A 20110-nucleotide genomic window follows, 5' to 3' on the forward strand; every position below is an offset into this window, starting at 1 on the left:
TTAATTAATACATATTCAAAATAATAAAGATTTGAATAAATAAATAATTAAATGAATAAAAATATAGTAATTTCTTCAGTATGTTATCATTGATTAGATTAAATACACAAAATTTTCAATATTTTTACACTACTTAGAAATATTTTCACTAATAATAAATAGATTAAATAAAATGAATATATCCATTTATTCATTAATTTAATGATGCTAATTAATATAAAGGAGGGAAAAAAAAATAAGAAAAAAAAATAAAATAATACACAATTTATAGATAATATTAGTTCTTATTGTTCAGAACTACTTTGCCACACATGCAAGAAAAAAAAAAAAATAAAATAAAATAGAATAAAATAAATAAAAATGAAAATAAAAATAAAATAATAAAATAAAAGTAAAATAATAAAAAAAGGAAAGAATTTAGAATGAATTAAATGTTCATACTATTTTTAATAAATTATTTTTCTAATGATAGTAAATATAACATTTTTTACACAAATTCTATTTCTAATAATTTTTTTTAATAATAATACAAAAGAAAAAAAAAGTAAATAAAATAAAATAATAATATATAAAAGTTTTGCAAAATTAATAAATATGTGTCAACATTTCAAGTAATTAATTTTAATAAATAATTTTTATTACTTCTTTTTTAGGTTAAAGTTCACATAATACTTAAATAAAGTTTATTATTATTTTAAAAAAAATTTTAGTGCACTAAAGTTTTTTTTTTAATCAGAATAAATCTTAAAATTTTTTTAGAGAAAAAATAAAAAAATGAAAAATATTAATGAGCTTATAATAAAATATATCTTTAATTAAATTATATTTTATGAACCATATATTTATTTTATATTTATTACATAATTTTATTTAAAAAAAAAAAAAATATGAAATGTCTATTACTTTTTTCTAAGGTGATTATGATTTATGTATAAAATAATGTAGTGAAATCTCAATATATACCATATTTTTTTAAGTAAATATACCTCGTTTAAATAGAATAATTTAATATTACTAACCAATTATTATTCTTTTTTTGAAAAATTAACTTTTTATTTATTACTTTTCCATTTTTATGAATAAAATTGAAAAATTATGGATTTTTCAATTATCTTACAATGTGCTTATTTTTAATAAAATAAAATAAAACAAATTTTATATTTTTGAAGAGAACAACAGTTTTAGAATAAAAAATTGGTAGGTATAAAAATATTAGAATTTTATTCTTAGTCTGTTAGAAGAATTTATGAGAAATAATAAGTAGATATTATTATTAAAAATCTAAACCTTAAAGTTTAAAATATAGATGTGAGTTATTTAAACACAGTTTTAATTAATAGAAAAACTGTTAGATTTTATATAATAAAGTAACTATTAGGCCACATATATTTTTAATATTTGAAAAGTATGAGATTCTTGGTATATTTTTAGCATGTATGCAAACAATAATATTAAACAAAAAATATATATTAAATGAAATATAATAAAATTCCATGCATTGAAGTAACGTAAGTCAAAAATATTGTAAAATAAAATTAAATATAATAAGTTAAAATATAAGATCCTTACGAAAAAGTCACATAAGAATTAAATTTTTTTTTATATTATTATATTAATTTTTTTAATCCCAAGCTTAAAATTTTATAAAAAGGTTGTAAAAAAAAAAAAAAATATTGCGCATAATGGCTTTTTAAATCTGTTGTAGCTTATATTCATTATGAATTTTTTTTTCATTTTTGTACATTTTATATTAACATATTTACATATCGGATTTTGAAATAATAAAAATATAATAATAAAATTTTAAAAACTCCATTTAAAATTTTTTCTTTTCTCAATATATGGTTTAAGGTTTTTTTTTTTTTACCTCAAATGGTTTGCAGAAAAATTTCCATTTATAAAGAAATAATTAAAGAAAATCATAAGAAAGAAAAAATAAATAAGATAACTGTATAATGAAACTTTTTTAACTTATATATAATTATTACTAAATACAATAATTTTTTTTTTTAAAGAGTTTTGCATGTTAATGAATTTTCTTGTTAGTTCCTTTTTTTTGCACTTTTTTTTTAATTGATCTTGTAAAATGTTACAACAAAAATCCTAAAAAATTTTTTTTTTTGTTCTTTTATCGAAAGTTAATATCAAGCCAAGAACAGAGAAAGGGTCATAATAATGCTTATAATATTATATTTTTTTTTTTTAACAATTTTTTTTTTCCATATTTATTAATGAAAAAAATAATTTTTTTTAATTGAAAAAAAGGAACAATTGTGTATTTACATAATACATGTTTATAAATGCATTAATTTTTTTATTTTACTTTTTTTTTTTTAAATATAAAATATTACAAAAAATTAAAAAGTTCATGCTAATGAAAAAAAAAAAAAATAATAAAATAACCAACTTAAAAATAAAAGAGCTTTTACAATTTTCCGTAAATTTTTAAGTATAGAAAAAAGCAAAAAAGTGAGTTTACTTGATATTTTGTTATATACATATATGTATGTATATATATATATATATATATATATATATATATATATATATATAAACATATATATTAATATATAAGTATATATATATATATATAATTATTGAGATTATGTTTATATATGAGATTGTGTTTTATTGAAAAACATGCAGTGGTAAAAAAAATCTTGCTATTTTTATTTTTCGAGAAGAAATAGAATCCAAAAAAAGTTTATGCATAAGAAAAGAAAAAAAAATGTGGATACCACATGTAGAGAAAAAATAAATAAAAAAATAATTTTAAAAAATATATTTTTTTTGTATGTAATAATAAATTTTTTTTTTTTTTTTTGTTTGAAAAAAAAAAAAAAAAAATTTTCTTTCGTTTACGTTGATGTTGAAATTACATATTCATTGGATATTATTATTTGCTTTTAATATTATTACATATTTTTGTTCCTTATATTTGTTCAAGTATAAATACATGCTTATGCAAATTTTTTTTTTTTTTTAAATTTAAATATAATACGCTATGCACTGAATTGTTCTGTTAATTATAAATTTTGTTATTCTTTTTAATTTTAATTCCAATTTTTATTTTTAAAAAATTTATCTCGAACATACTTTATTTATTCATATTGATAAACACATCAAAAATAAAAATTCATGGCATAAATCTCTTTTAAAAAAAAATATACATATATATATATATATATACATAAATATATATAAATAAATATATATATCATATATATATATATATATATATATATATATATATATATATATATATATATATATATATATTTATATATACATTTATTTCAATAGTTTTTATTTTTATATCAGAAATTCTTTCAAATTTTTGTAAAATATACATATAATAAAAATAAAATGAATAAATTTAGAGTATTTTGAATTTTAAAAAATTTTTATTATTTTTATCATTTTGTATTCATTTAAATTAGTTGATAATGTAAGAAAAATGTCTTTTTATTTATTAATATTTTATTTTAATTTTCTGTTTAACTCTTTTTAAAAAAAATTATTAAATTTTTGCATTTCAAGTCTTTAATTTTAAAACATATTTTAAAAAATAAAGTATATAAATGTAAATATTTGTGTATTTATATTACATTCCTACATACCTTATATACTTTTCGTAGGTTATGACTTATAAATTTTTTTCATTTACGCAATTCTATTATAGTTTATTTTAAAATTACAATAATTTAATTTTTTTTACACATATCAAGGATTTATGCTAATATTTTTAATTCATATATTGATTAATTTATGATTTTTAATTGTCTTTAAGTACTATACGATATTCACAATAAAATAAACCTACATATATTTATATAAAAATAATTACAGTATCTTTGTTATAAATAAATATACAAATTTTTGTTTTTTTTATTTATTAAATAGATTTGTTTTTTTATTAATTTTTTTTTGTATTTTAAATTTTATTGTCACTCATTACATAAAATATATATACTTGTATATATATATATATATATTAACATTTTTGTTATTAGTATTTTATGAATTTTTACTTTAGAGTGAATAATACAAACTTTATTTTTTAATATTTTAAGTTTATTTTTAATCTTTCGTGAATATTTTAAATCAATAGTGGGCAAAAAAAAAAAAAATTAAGTTGCATGTTTTTATATGCATTTATTTAAAACTAAAAGAAAAGCAATTATTTATTAATAAAAAGATAGCAAAATAAAATTGTACTATAATAAAAAAACTGATTTTTATAATACATTTATGATTTATTAATTTGAAATTTATTAAAAAAAATTAATATAATTCACTTTATTCTAATATATGCATAAGTTATTTCTAAAAAATTTTAAATTATTTTTTTTTTTTTTTAAGAAAAATAAATATATTCTAATTAATATATTATAGTAAACATACAAATAATATCAAAATAATAAAGCGACAAACAAATAAGAAAAAAATACATAAAAAAAACATGATTTTAGTAAAACAATATAGTTTTAACATATTCAAAAATTCTACTTTAGATTTATGTAGACGGGGAAAAAAAGAGGAATTGTGTTACAATTTTGAAAATGTGAGCTTATTAGACTTTAAAAATAAGGAATATAAAGAAATTTCTATACATTCAGATTTATTCTATTTTTTAAAATTATATTCAAATATAGACTTCAAAAATGTGGTTAATGATTGGGTATATTCATTAGTAATAGATGGAAAATTATATTTAGGATATCACATATCATCATTTATATTTTTAGTAGAAGCAGATTTTGACTACAGTACATCTGAAAAAAATGAACATTTATCAAGTGGCACTGGTCTATCAAAAAAAATTCATAAGGATTATATGAAATTTAAAAAAGAAAATTATAGTATTTTTAAAAGGTATATAGAAGTAAAAAATATCAAAAATTTTTATAATTTGATTAGTAATATAAATTTAAATAAAAAAAATGAAAATAGTAATAAAGAACATCATAAAAATTGTAATTTACTTAGAAGAGATTATAATAATTTTTCATATTCATTAGGAAATAAAAACGATGAATTTCATTCAGGTTGTTACTATATAGATATTTTTAATATATATCTTTTTTCAATGTTTGATAATATTAGTCAAAAAATTATTTTGAGTATATTTCCAGTTCAAAAATATGGATTAGAAAAAGCTAAAAAAATGGCTCTAAGTTTTGGAAAATATGAAGATTTTATAAGAAAGTTAATTGAAGAAAGAAAAACTTATCCTATACATTTTCTAAGTTTAAAGATGATGGATAATGCAAATAATGAAATGAATAACAATTCTTCAAGTAACATGAATACAAATTCTAATAACGAGAATATATTCTATTTTTTTCCAAAATCTTTGAAAAAAAAAAAATATAATTCTAGGTTTTTTACAAAGCATAAAAAAATTCATACTTTAAAAAAATATATTTCAAAAAAAAATTATGATATTCATATAAACTTTTCATATGAAAAAAATAACCATATTTTTTTAGAATATAAATATTTTGGGCTTAATAAACAATTAGGAATAATTAAAAAATTAAGATTTTTGTATAAAAATAATAAAGACAAAATATTATTAAAGAAAAAATACATAATAGAGAATAAACAAATTAAACCAGAACATATAGAATTAATAATTAATAGAAGAAAAGTTATGCATTTAGATAAATATCCAAAAAATATTACTTTAGAAGAAAATAATGATAATGTTTTTAATATTTTTAAATGGAAGCATAATTTAGAGGAACAATTAATAACAAAAGAAAATGTATTGTATTCTAAAAATCAAAAAATGCATAAATTGAACTTTAGAAAAATAAGAAAGCATCCTATTATGGAAAGTAATGAATTAAAAGAATTCTTAATTTTTAAGTTATTAAACAAGAAAAATAATTATTTAGGTAATAAGGATTTTAATGGAAAGGATAAGAATATATTAATAGCATGTTCAAAAACAAATACTTTTTTAAAACCTAAACATTTTTTAAAAATTAAAGATGAAATATGCAATAAAAATAATCTCTTTAATGATCTTGCATATACAAAAAAAGGGAAATTTCTTTTGAAATTTTTATTATATTTTTTATATAAATTTAATTCATTTATTTTAAAATATAACAAAAATATGGAGAAATTATTTTCTTTTATGCGCCACAATTACAACTTAATAAAAAAGAGCAAACAGAAAGAATTATTTAAAAAATTTATTTTTTGCTTTTATAAGTCTTTAATATTAAAAATTTCCAAAAATATAATTAAAAAAAATAAATATAAAATTTTAAAAAAAAATTCTTCAAATAATTTTCCTAATTCAAAACAGAGGAATAATTGTGAAATATATTTCCGAGGTAACACTATGAAAAAAAAATATTTTTATTTTTACAAAATATATAATTTGCTTAAATTAAAAAAGAATAAGGGTATATTTAGAAGTATTCAAAATTTTTATATTCATTTTTGTTTATTCATTCCAAAAAGTAATGATTTAGAAGAAAAAAAACTAGCGGAAAATTTGGAATATATTTTTATAAAAGGGTTAAAAGAAATTAAATTGAGAAATATAAATTCAGAAGAAAAGGAATATTCAGAATATATGGAATCATTTTATAATGGTAGTAATTTTAGAAGCTGTAATAATTACCGAACAAAATTTTTTACGGAGTTTATAAGCAATAATTACTCTGAAGAAAATATTGAAAATAATGATAGCTCATATATAAATGAGAATAATAATGATTTTACATGTAATAAAAGTATAAATTATAAATATTTAAAAGAATACCACCACCATACTGTATTAGATAATGAGAACAATCAAGGTGAAAATGAAAATAGACATATTAATAAGAGTAATAATGGAGGTAATTATAATAATGGTGAAAACATCCAAAATAGTAATAACGACAATACTAACAATAGTAACAACAACAATACTAATAATAATAACAACAATAGTAATAACAGCAATAGTAGTAATAACAACAATAGTAATAACAACAATAGTAGCAACAATGATAGTAACAACAACAGAAACAACGACAACAGTAATGGTAGTAGTAATAATAATAATAATAATAATAACAATAATAATAATAGTAACAATAATAATAACAGCAATGATGATAATAACAATGACAAGGAAAATGATGAAGATAATGAGAATGAAGAATCTAATGAAAATGAAGATGAAAATGAAGAATATAACAGTAATAATGAAATTAATAGTAATGATAATTACAGGTATGATGAAAGAGATAGCAACAATGAAAATGAGAATAAAAAAAATATTAATGGAGAATTTAAAAATGGGAACAAATATAATAATAACACTAACAAAAGTGAGATCAGCACAAATTATTTCGAAAATAGTTGCAATATAAGTGTAAATAATAGTCATAATGAATGTTATGAAGAAAATAGTCAGTTATATAGTCACAATGAGGAAGGATTTACAGTAAATACGAATCTTACGAATCATAAATCTAGTACACCAAACGGAGCATTTTTTGATAATATGGCTAATGGAAATAATATTGATAATGAAAATAACAACTGCGATAATGTTTTTAATAGTATTAATAGTTATCTTAATAATTACGTGGAAAATAATAAAAGTAATATGAATTCATTTAATCAGGATACTTACAGTAATAATGATGAAAATATATCAAACAATTCTTTAAGTGTACCAAACAGATTAATAGACAATACTTTATTAAATAATTATAATGAAAATATTGTAGAATCCAATAAGGCAAATGAAAATGTTAAAGAGGAAGTTAATGAGGCTTTTGATCATGATTTTTTCAAAATAAAAAAAAACAATACTGACCAACATAAGAATATAGAACCCGGTGTACAAAAAAAAATAACTAAAAAAAGAAATAAGGTAAAGACTGAAAAAAGTAGTAAAAGTTTGGATGATGAAAAAAAGGAAGTATTGAATAAAGTTTCTCAAATAACAAGAGTAGGTGGTGTTTGTTTTGATAAAAATAGACAGAGATGGATAGCCCATTGGAAGATTGATGGAAAATATCACAAACATTACTTTCCCATAAGTCAGTATGGTTTTGAAAATGCTAGAGAACGAGCTGTTAACTGTAGAAAGCAAGCAGAAAAACTTTTCAATTTACCTGAAATACAGCCAAGAAATAGGTGGAACCAAATAAAAGTTAATGGAACATCTCATTTAAAAAAAGCAGCTAAGTTACCAAGATGTGAAGGAGTTGGTTATGATGAATTGTCTCAGAGTTGGGTAAGTACGTTTGTTGTTCATAAAAAATTTTCTATTGATGAATTCGGATTTTATGGAGCAAGGGATAAGGCCATTTATTGCAGAAAAGCTTTTGAAAAAGTAAATGCTAATGATAATTATGAATGGCTACTTAAGGATAAATTGGGAATAAGTGAGAAAGAGAAAAATGACTTATCTGATTTAATAAATATAGATAAAAGTACATTAGAAAGCAATGAAGTAGGAAATAAAGTAAAAAGCGCTTGTGAAAAAATACAAGTCAAAGATGAGTCCCCTTCTGAACAGAATAATGAGAACTCTTCCGACGTAAAAATATCAAATGAACAATATCTAAAAATAACACAGGAAGCCATTGAAATGATTTTAAATAATATAAAGCATAAGTCCTTACCTGAAATAAAATTGAAATTAATTGATAAGCAGAAATTTGAAAATTATAATACTTTACTTGATAAGCATTTTAAATTTATAACATCTGTTAAAAATATTTCTCAACTACGACCTTATATATCTTTATTTCATAAATTTATTATTTATCATACTCTTCCTCATAATATTTCTTTAAGGAAGCAGTTATTTATTATTGAAGCTCTTGAGTGGTCATCGTTTTTTTCTGGTGCTGCTAACCAAAAAATTGATTAAATTTATTTTTTTGCACCTTTGAATTTAAAGTAAGGCAAAAAAGAAAAAAAAAAAAAAAGTATTATTCTATATTTTAAGAAATTCCTAAAAAAAAAAAAAAATTTGTATATATTAACTTTTTAATCTTTTTGAAATAATTTATGAATAAAAAAAAAGATTTTTTAAGAAATTTTGCTTGAACGAAAAATTAAAGTTTTTAATAAAATTCTTTTTTTTTTTTTTTAAGGTTACTGAAAATTGCTTTTAATTTTATATTAAAAAAAAAAATATATTGCTTTATTAATTATCCCAATAAACTTTTTTAAATATTTTTTATTTTTTTTAATCATGCATACGTGAGATTATTTTAGTTGTTTATATTAAACTTTTCAATATTAAACTAATTAGAATTATTTACATATATATATATATATAAATACTTAAAAATAATTTTTTCGTAATAATACGTGATGCTAAAAAAGAAAAATTAATGGTTTGATTATGTAAAATTAGTAAAAAAATTTTAAAATGTTTTTGTAAACTTTATAAACCATATGTAATTAATGGAAAATTATTCTGTTGATATTGCATTCTAAATTATATATAATTTTAATAAAGAAAGGAAAATATAAAGATTAAATAAAATAACTTTTTTTCATATAACTTTTTTCTTGTACATATATATATAAAGATTTTTTATTAAAAAAAAAAGAACAAGTCAAAACAAATTTTGAATATTTTTTTTTAGCTAGGTTGAACTATAATTGCACACTTTTTTCCTTTTTTTTTCTTTTGTATAAATATTCTGTTACCAAAAAAAAAAAAAAAATAAAATAAAATAAATAAATAAATATTAAAATATTATAACATTTTAAGTTTTTTTATAAAACTATATATAGAAATTTTTTTTTCCATATTTTTCATCTTATTTGAATATTATTTATATATACACTTTTAAAGAAACTACTGATACATTTTTTTGTTTACTGCCAACATTTTTTTTTTCTATAACTTCTATTTAAAAATCAAAATAATAAAATAAAAACAAGTATGAAGAATAAAAAACAGTACTAGTAAAGATTCTTTTTATTATTTAATACTGTTTTTCTTTTTCCTTTTACATTAGTAATGCATAAAAATGGAAATATGCTGTAAGAACACAATAAATCAAGTTAAAGGTATAAATTATTCATTTAAGAAAAAAAGAAATTATATTGTTATCATTTTCTTTTTATCTTTTATTTTTAGAATTAATAAAAAAAATTAAAAAGAATTAATTTTATATTTTTATAATGTAAATTCTTTTATTCATCTATTATTTTTTTTAGAATCAGCTCCTGTTAAAGAGGAAAATGGTAAAAAATTTTGTAAATTAAAATATGCAAAAATTTTGATAAAAAAAAAAATAATAAATGATTAATAAATCATCTTATATATACTTATTCATAAAAGTAAATAATTGAACATATTAGTTACTAAATTAATATATATATATATATATATATAAGAAATCCTATATTTTTTATAAAATATATGAGATAAATGATTTATAATTTTAAAAGGAAATTACTCCTGAAAAGTATAATTCATACACATTTCTAGTTATTAAAAAATTGAAAACTTAGTACTGATATAAATTAAAAGCATGCAAATTCTTTTTGTAACATACCATCAAAATTTTGAAATGTACTTTATATACTTAATTCTGAATACGATTTTATAAAAATTTTCATAAATTTTTATATTTAATAAATTTCTATTTATCTCCAAACTATATTAGTGATTCACGAGATGATTTTTATTTTATTTTTTTTTAATTTTAAATGTGCTCTATTTATTAATTATTTTCATTTTATTAAAAGAAAACTGATGTAGGAAAATTCTATTTTCCATAATATAACATGCATTTTATTTTATAAATTTGTTTAGTTATCCTTAATTACTTGCATTATCATTTAAATAATAAAATTTATTTAATTATTTTATATATATAAATAATTTAATCCATATTTGAAAATAAAATTTAATAGTTAATATCTGTTGTATATAAAATTATTTACAACTTGAAAAAAAAAACTTTTTTTTCTTATTTTACGTTATTTTTAAAAAAAAATTAAATAAAATTATTAATATATTTTTATTGTAATCTTATATAAATGGCAGAAGACAAAGGTGCTTATTTGATTTTTGATAGTGCATCAAATGGTTCGTTATTTATTGTGTGGAAAAGAGAGAAAGTGGAGAATGCTTTAATGTTTATAAAACCTACAAAACCTGTTCCAGAATTTAAATTTACTAATCATAATGGGAAATCAGAATTAATTAGAAATTTACAAGTAAAATTAAATAAAAAAAAAGAAAGATAGAAAAAATATGCTTATTTTACTCTATTATTTTTTTTTTTTTTCTTTCATATTATCTTTTTTTTCCTTTTAGTCTGATAAAAAATTGTTTTATTCCGGATTATGTCAATTTATTAAAGAAGCAAGGGATATAAAGGGAGAGGTAAGTTTATTACCACACTTAGATGAATCATCTCCCATAAAAGTGGACATATATTTTTTAAAAGGAAACAATGTATGTTTAAGGAATTAAAACAATTTAATTATATATATATTAATAATTCAATTACAATCATGGATATTATATTGTTTTAGTTTACATATTTAGAAAATTTAAGAATAAAATATACAACTGTTAAATTGAGTTAATATTTTATATTTTTTTTTTTTTTATCTTTTGATATTTTTTTTAAATAAATCATCTTTAATAGGTCTCATCAGTTAAAGTAGGTACATCTTTTTTTGCTCATGAAGTTGATGCTGTAAGTATTTTACCAAAAGGATCAAGTTCATTAATGGTTAAGACTATAAAGAAAGATATGTTTGTGTGTAGAGGAAATACAGAAGGTGCTAGTATTAGTTTCTGAAAACTTTTTTTCTAAATTTATATATACATATATACTTGTTTTTTCTTATATATATATTTATAAATTTCATATTTATGAAAAGCTTTTAATATGCCTTATGAATTTTTTTATTTTTTTTTTTTTTAACTCCATTTTTTTAGTATGAATATAATTATAGATAAAAAATAAATATATATACACAAATATATTAAACACAAATAATAAAAATATTTCATATTAAAAAATTAAAACTTGTAAAATCAAACAGTTTTACTATTAATTTCAATATATTATTTTTTTTTTTTTGTTTCCTTTTTTAAAGTATAGATTTATTGAATATATTAGGTACTTTAATACAAAAAAAAAAAAAAAAATTAAAGTTTATCTTTTAGATGAATATTACAAATTAGCATTTTATGTGATATTCTGTTTTTGTTTCATAATGATTAGTTTCTAATAGTTTATAAAAATAAAATATCAATAAATTTTGAATACTTAAATCCTAAGTATTTATATAATACAGTTAAAATAAATTTCATTTGCTATATATATGGCTGTAAAATACTAAAAATATTTTCTAATTTACTAATGTGTGTTTAATAGTAGAAATAGATGTTGTTAATTTATTAATTTTTTCTATTAAATAATGAAGAAAAAAATAAAATAACAAGATACATTTAGGTATTTCTAAACATTTCTTATAAAATATAATGTGTACTTCATATGAAGTTAGGATAAAAATGACTTTAACTAAATTTTTATATATTAAATAATAAAATATTAAAACTATTACAAAAAAAAGAAAAATTTTATATTAAAAACTATAATGTAAGAAGTTAAAAAAATAAAAATAAAAACTAACAACTTATCAAACAAATAAGAAAAATATAGATGATTAATAAATAATTAAAATATAATTCATTTGCAGAATACATAAATACAAGTTTAAATTTTTGAAAGAAATGGAAAAAAAAAAGGGAAAAAATAAGATAAATAATTAAGAACAGGAAGAAAAAAAAAAAAAAAAATAAAATAAAATAAAATAAAAAAAATAAAAATAAAAATAAAATAAAATAAAAAAAATAAAAATAAAAATAAAAATAAAAATAAAAATAAAAATAAAAATAAAATAAAATAAAATAAAAAAAATAAAAATAAAAAAGTATTTAGTAAAAATAACGAACAATTTGAAGAAAAAAAAAGTGAAATATATAATATATATTAAATAAAGATTTTTCTTATTATATATTTTTAAATAAATGCATTTTTCAAATATAAAAAATAAAAGTTTTACAAATAATAAATTATTTACTTTTTCATTATCCTTATTTTATTAATTTTATTTTTATTGTATTTTGTTTGTGCGATATATATTATGCACCAAAAAAAACAAGACAAAATGATATATTATATATACATATATATAATGAAATAAGTTTAAATGAAATTAAAACTTTATTATTTTTAAGAATTCAACTTGAAATATATTAGCTGTACTTTTTCACAAAATATTTAATCTTTTTCATTTATCCTACAACAAATTTTTATTAGTAATTTAGAAAAGATATTCATATAAATAAAATAAAAGGTATTAAAAATTAAATTTTGTGAAGAAAAAATATACACATAAAAAAAAAAAAAAAAAAAGTTAATACAAAAACACAAATTTTAAATCTTAAAATTTTCATTATAGACTCAATGAATATTTCTTTTTTTTTTTAAAGAGAAGACGAAAATTTCTAGGTTTTAACATAAAATATTTTCTGTAAAGATATTACTTTGTTTTTCTCTTAAAAAATATTTTTTATTTTCTTGTATGCCCTTTTCTTTAGATAAGGAATTACACTCATAATTGTTTAATCTAGTATAGCTACCTTTTTCATTAGTGTTATAATATGCATATGAATTCGTAAAATTATTGTTATTACCTTCATTTTTTAGAGAGTTTCTACCATTAATTTTTTTATTTGATCGTTGCAGGAAATAAGAAACGAATTCTCCTTTCCCTCTATAAATTATACATGTCAATTTCATATAACCTTTTTTTCTAGCTAATTTATGAACACATATTTTAGGTATTTTAACTATTCCTTTTGATGTGCTGTATTTAACTAATCCACTCCAGTCATTTTTTACATTATATATTTTATATATAGTATTATTTCTTTTTAATTCTTTTGTTTTTAAATTAATAGATAAATTCTTTTTCTCAATGGTTCCATTTTCATTTTCTATCTCACTTTCTATTCCATTCTCGTCTTCATAGGTATTTTGATTCTGATTTTCATTTTTATTTACCAGTTCATTCTCTTTTTCGTTTTTGTCTGATTTTTCATTTTCCACAATTTTTTTAATATTTCCTGTTTTACTGATTTTGGTAGATAAATTTTTATGAAGTATATTTTCATTTTGTTGATCTTTTTTATTTTTCGAAAGTTTCTGATTATTATTTTGTGATAAGAAATCTGAATAGTCACTATCATTAATAATTTTATTGTATAATTCATATAATGAATAAACTCTTTTTACATTTGAAAATATACTTTTTTCTTTTCTTAAAGTCAAAAAACCCTTAATAATTTTTTTTCCGCAATTTAATTTATTATAACTATTTGAATTATTTACATTTTGTTTAACATTTTCCATTATATTTTTTTTTTCATAAGCTGAAAAAGCATTTTTTACATTAGAATTGTTGTGCACAGAAGAATTGTTTTGATTAACAAAATTGGTTTCATTTTCGTTTGCACTTAAAATTTTATTTTCTTTTTCTACATCTTCGATATTAGTATTGTTAGTATTTTTTTCTTTTTTGTTAATTAATGAAATACTATCAGCGTTTTTTATTGCATTAATATCTCCTTTCAATTGATTTTGATACGATACATTTTTCATATATTCAATATTATTTCTATTACCGTTTCTTCCTGTTTCATTATTTGAAATATTGTTTTCATAACTTTTTATTTCGACTGAGTTATTATTTATAAAATTATCACATGATTTATTCTCTAAAATGTTTCCATATCCATCTTTTATAATATAATCTTTACTTTCTGTATCATTTATTTCATAAAACTTGTCATTTTCTAAATAATTTTTAATTGAATTTTCGGCATTTTCATTACCATGAACATCATTCATAACCATTTTTTTAGCATAACAATTTTCATCATTTTTTTTATTTTCATTACTTTCTTCTTTCCCATAAAAATAATGCACATTTTGATAATTAGTATAGTCACTTATTTTATTATTTAGAAAGATATTTTCTTTCAAATTATTTTTATTATAAGTATTGGGATAATTATTATTATTATTGGTATTTGCATTAACTTCATTTACTTTATTTTTTAATACATTTTCCATTTCTTGTTCTGTTTTTTCAACTTCATTATTTCCATAGCATATTTCTTGTGCACTTCCTTTGTGTTCTTCTTCTTCATTTTCTTTACCTTCTTTTTTATTTATTTTTTCTTCTTCAATTATTTCTTCTTCTTCATCTTCTTTTTCATAACTTTCATCTATTATATTTCTTCTCCTTTTTCTTTGATTTTTGCCATTATTAACATTAAAAGGATAACTTACATATTCAGAATCGTTCAATGAGTAATTGTCTTGTTCAGAAGAATTTAATAAAACATTTTCTAATAAAGAATTTGTTACATCAAATGCAATTTTGCTGTCATAATCACTATATAAAATTTTCCCATCAGTTTTAAGTTCTTTTTTAACTTGCTGCAAAAATACAACTGATTTCTTTTGAGCTGTCACAATTCCATATATATCAGCACTAAATACTTTAACTTGAATTTTTCCCATATAATTATAACACAGAATATATTTTTTTCCTTTCATAAGTAAATTATTTATATTTTTACTAGTCGATAAAAATTTTTTATTTTTTGAATATGAAGAATTTTCATTTTTAATTGACACTTTATTTTCTAATTTTTCATCCATGAAACAACTTTCATTTTTTTTACTATTTATAATATTATTATTTTTTGATATTAAGCTATTTCTATTTTTTATTTTATTATTATTCTTCTTTTTGTATTTAGATATATATTTTTTTCTTTTTTTTGATTTTTTTTTTTCATTGTAATCCCAAATTTCATCATCATCGTCTTCATCATTATTATCATCATCGTTATATTTCTTTTTTCTTTTATTACTATAATAAAAATGAAATTCCTGATAATCTCTCTTTTTTTCATTATTTACATTTCTTGTTATTCTTTTATTATTATTATTGTTGTTAATTTCTACTTTATTATTTTTATTATTATCTAAATTAATATTACATGTATCTATGATATTTTTGTTATCATTTGTTAAAAATAAAATTTCATATACTTTGGAATCATCAGATGTATAATAACCTTTCATTAAAATATCTTCATCTCTATAGCAATCCATTTTACTAATAAAATAATTAAAAGTGCTATTATTAAAATTCTTATGAACATCATTGTCACAATAGCTATCAATAATTTTAAAGTAGTCCATACTTTTTTTATTTCTATAGTATTTCATGATGCTATCTTGTACTTTTTTATAGGAATTGATGCTATATGTTTTAATTTCTTCACACATTTGTGAACAATTTCGAAAATTTTCATCGTTTAATAAGGATTTAACATTTTCCAGATATTTTAAATATAAAAAATAAAAGGATCTATTTAAGAAAAAATCATACTGGTAAATTTTATTTATTTTTACATTATCATTATTGAAATATTCTTTAAATTTTTTTAATTTATACTCTAATATATGATAAAAATTATCTGATGTATAAAATAAATTAGTATACTTATGAAAATCATTATTATCATTACTATCCATGTTTTTCTTTTTAATATTTTCTACATTATGTTTTATATTATTTATAAAAAACAAAGTTGTGTTATCATAAATATTTTTATCATTATTTATAGGAACATTATCTATGTAATTTGTATTTTCATTAATTTTATCATTTATTGTTTTTTTCTTTTTTTTATTTGCTAAATTTCTATTGTTTCTAAAATTATTATTAACTTCATTGATATAATTTCTTAATTCTTCCTCTTCTTTTAATCCACCCAGGTTTCTGTAGAAATCAATAGACAAGCACAAAGCAACATCAAAACCGAATCTTTGAGTTGAAAATTTCCTAAAATTATAACCTTTGTATTTGTTTATCCATGAAACAATAACATTTCTTTTTTTTTTATCATAGGTTAGATTAATATCTGAATTTTCTTCTTTATTTATATGCATCTTAACTTTTCCTATATTATATAATTTGCTTTTCGTATCTTTTTCATAAGAAAATATATTATTATTTTCCATATAATCAACATTAATTCCTAAGGATCTTAAAAAATTTAATGCAATCTTTTTAGCTGTTGCATGACCAAATCTTTGAGCTGAGAAATATTTACTTTTTATTTCTCCATTGTAATCTTCTTTATAATAAACCACTAAATTTCTAATACCAGAATCATAGAATATAAAAGGAAATTTTTCATTTTTTAATATATCACCTTTAATACTTTGGGAAGATTCATAATCTCTATAATATTCCATACCACTTATATCTTCCTTATTAGCTAAATTTACTTTATTTTTTAAAACGTCAATTAAAACTTTTTGTTTTGATTCATTTTTTCCTGATATATCATAATTCATATTATCTTTTGAAAAAGAGTTCTGTAATTCTTCATTTGATTTATATAAGGAAATGTTAGTTTTTTCATTTAATGGTGAAATAAATTTTTCATTGTTGTATGAATCATTATTTTTTCCTTGCATTATTTTGTTTTGATTCATTATATAATTTATTTCTGTATCATTTAATGAATTTCTTTTTTGTCTTTTTCCTTGTTTTTGTTTTCTTCCTTGTTTTTCATTTTTTTTTTTATTCAATAATGAATCATAATTTTCTAAAGCGTGATCTTTCTTATCACAAATAGTACTAATCTGTTCTGAATAATTATACTGCATATCGCAGTTTAATTTGTTATTAAAAGGATAATTTTCTTCGTGACTTTTATTATCATTTGATACTATATCTAAATTAATATTGTTGTTGCTTACTTTATTTAAACACATGTCTTCTTCATTTGTAATTAATTTATTATTCTGATGATTTGGTATACATTTGCAATTAATGTTAATATCATTTTTTTTGTTAATATCCGTAAACTTATCACTATCTATTAAATTTGATGAATTGTTTTCTATTATATTTTTATTGTATATTGAACTTGTATCGTAAATAAATTTATCATCGTTTTTGTTGTTAGAACATCTTGTTAAATACACATTTGTATTTTCCATTATATTACCTCTATATAAATAATTATTTTTATTTGAATTTTTATTTTCATTGATATATCTTACACCATTTATGCTATTTAAATCAATATAATTATTATTATATGTACTGTAATTAACTGAGTTATATTTACCTTCCCTATTAACTAGTGTTTTATTGCCTTTAACTATTTCAATGTTATTTTTTTCTGATTTAATTTCACAATGAAAGTTAGCACCAATGTTATTATTATGATCAATAGCATTACTTTCATTGCTTTCTAGATATAAATCATTTTTATTCAGTATAGGTTTTTTGGTGATTTTTTTTTCTTTTGTTTCATTTAAAAATTCCATTTTAATATCTATATTACTAGAGCATCTTCTTAAATTGATATCATAATTAATAATAGAATTATCAAGACTTGAAGTATTTTCTTTATCCTTGTCTACATAATGAGTAATTTTTTTTTTTTTTACAATATTGTATTCTTCTCTATTCATTAAATTATTGTTTCCATTAATAGAAGCATCGTCACATTGGTTTCTCATTTTTATATTTTCGCTAGAATTTGTAGACCAATTCTTAACTTTTTTTTTTCTGAAGAGCATTAATTCATCGTTCATTTTGTTCTTAACATTTTTATATAATTCTTGTTCATGGTTATTTGAATCTTTTAATGCATTTTCATTATTGAACTTATAGTCGTAAGTCTCATTTAAATTATAATTCATATTTTTATCATAAGCACGAAGTGTATTATTAAAATTATTCATATATGTATTTGAATTACTTTTATCTATTTGATCTGTAACTATATTTGGCATATTAAAATTATTCATATTACTATAATTTACGGAATCTCTATTTGTTTCATAATAAATGAAATCATTGCCATTATATTTATTTTTATAATATTTTTCATTATTTTCGATTTCATTATTATTAACAGCACTGCTGCAATTAATACTACCTTTCTCATAATAAGAATTGTTTGTATTTTTAACATTCAAAATATGTTGTACAACTGTTGTGCTATTAGTTAAATAGTGATTATGCAAATTATTATTAAATAACTGCACATCTGTATCATTTAAATTATTATTTTCGTACATAGAAGGAACATTTTTTGAAAAATCATTACTATTTACATTAAAGGTATTGTTGGAATTTCTATTTTTAAATTTATTATCAGATAACTCTTTATTGTTAAAATTATTTAAAAATAAGGTATTTTTATTTATTTCATAATTTTTTTTGCCCAGTGAATCAAACACTTGGTAATGATCTTTATCCAAATTAACATTATTTTTTATTAGCACATTATTATATGATAAAGACGTATCAACACTTGAATAAGAATTTTTTTCAATAATCTTTTTTTCATGACTTTCTTTGTCAACTCCAATTAAAAATAATTTATTTTTTTTGTTATTTGAATTATTAATATGGTTATTCGTATTTCCTGCATATATATTATTTACATTATTTTCTGAAACTTCATTATTATGAACATTTTTCTGGTTCATTAATTGTTCATTAATATAAGTATTATTGCAATAAATAGAATTATTATCCTTTTTTTTTAGTAAACTAAAACTACTTTCATTATAAAAATTATAACTTTCATGATTATTATTATCATTATCATTATCATTCTTTTTATTCTCATTATTATTATTATTATTATCATTCTTTTTATTCTCATTTTCATTATTATTATTATCATTTTCATCATTATCATTATTTTCATTATTATTATTATTATCATCATTTTCATCATTATCATTATTATCATTATCATTCTTTTCATTTTTATTTTCATTATTATTATTATTATCATTCTTTTCATTTTTATTTTCATTATTATTATTATCATTTTCATCATTATCATTATTATCATTTTCATCATTATCATTATTATTATTATTATTATTATTATTATCATTATTTTCATTATTATTATTATTATCATTATTTTCATTATTATTATTATTATCATTATTTTCATTATTATTAT

General features: G+C 18.1%; 3 protein-coding genes across 3 annotated transcripts; 2 read left to right on the forward strand and 1 right to left on the reverse strand.

The window, feature by feature from the left end:
• Nucleotides 1-4462: 4462 nt before the first annotated feature.
• AP2-L (transcription factor with AP2 domain(s), putative) lies at nucleotides 4463-8899 on the forward strand (the record flags this gene model as incomplete). The annotated part of the gene is made up of 1 exon (XM_028679982.1): nucleotides 4463-8899. The coding sequence occupies one exon, from the start codon at nucleotides 4463-4465 to the stop codon at nucleotides 8897-8899; it is 4437 nt and encodes a 1478-aa protein (XP_028535647.1).
• A 2135-nt stretch (nucleotides 8900-11034) lies between these two features.
• On the forward strand, nucleotides 11035-11807 carry PRELSG_0218800 (conserved Plasmodium protein, unknown function; the record flags this gene model as incomplete). Its single annotated transcript, XM_028679983.1, has 3 exons — nucleotides 11035-11214; nucleotides 11315-11455; nucleotides 11652-11807. The coding sequence occupies 3 exons, from the start codon at nucleotides 11035-11037 to the stop codon at nucleotides 11805-11807; spliced, it is 477 nt and encodes a 158-aa protein (XP_028535648.1).
• Nucleotides 11808-13532: 1725 nt separating this feature from the next.
• On the reverse strand, nucleotides 13533-20110 carry PRELSG_0218900 (conserved Plasmodium protein, unknown function; the record flags this gene model as incomplete). The annotated part of the gene is made up of 1 exon (XM_028679984.1): nucleotides 13533-20110. A coding segment is annotated over one exon (6578 nt), but the record flags the coding sequence as incomplete, so codon positions are not given.

The sequence above is a fragment of the Plasmodium relictum genome, assembly GCF_900005765.1.
Source record: "Plasmodium relictum strain SGS1 genome assembly, chromosome: 2".
Taxonomy (NCBI): domain Eukaryota; phylum Apicomplexa; class Aconoidasida; order Haemosporida; family Plasmodiidae; genus Plasmodium; species Plasmodium relictum.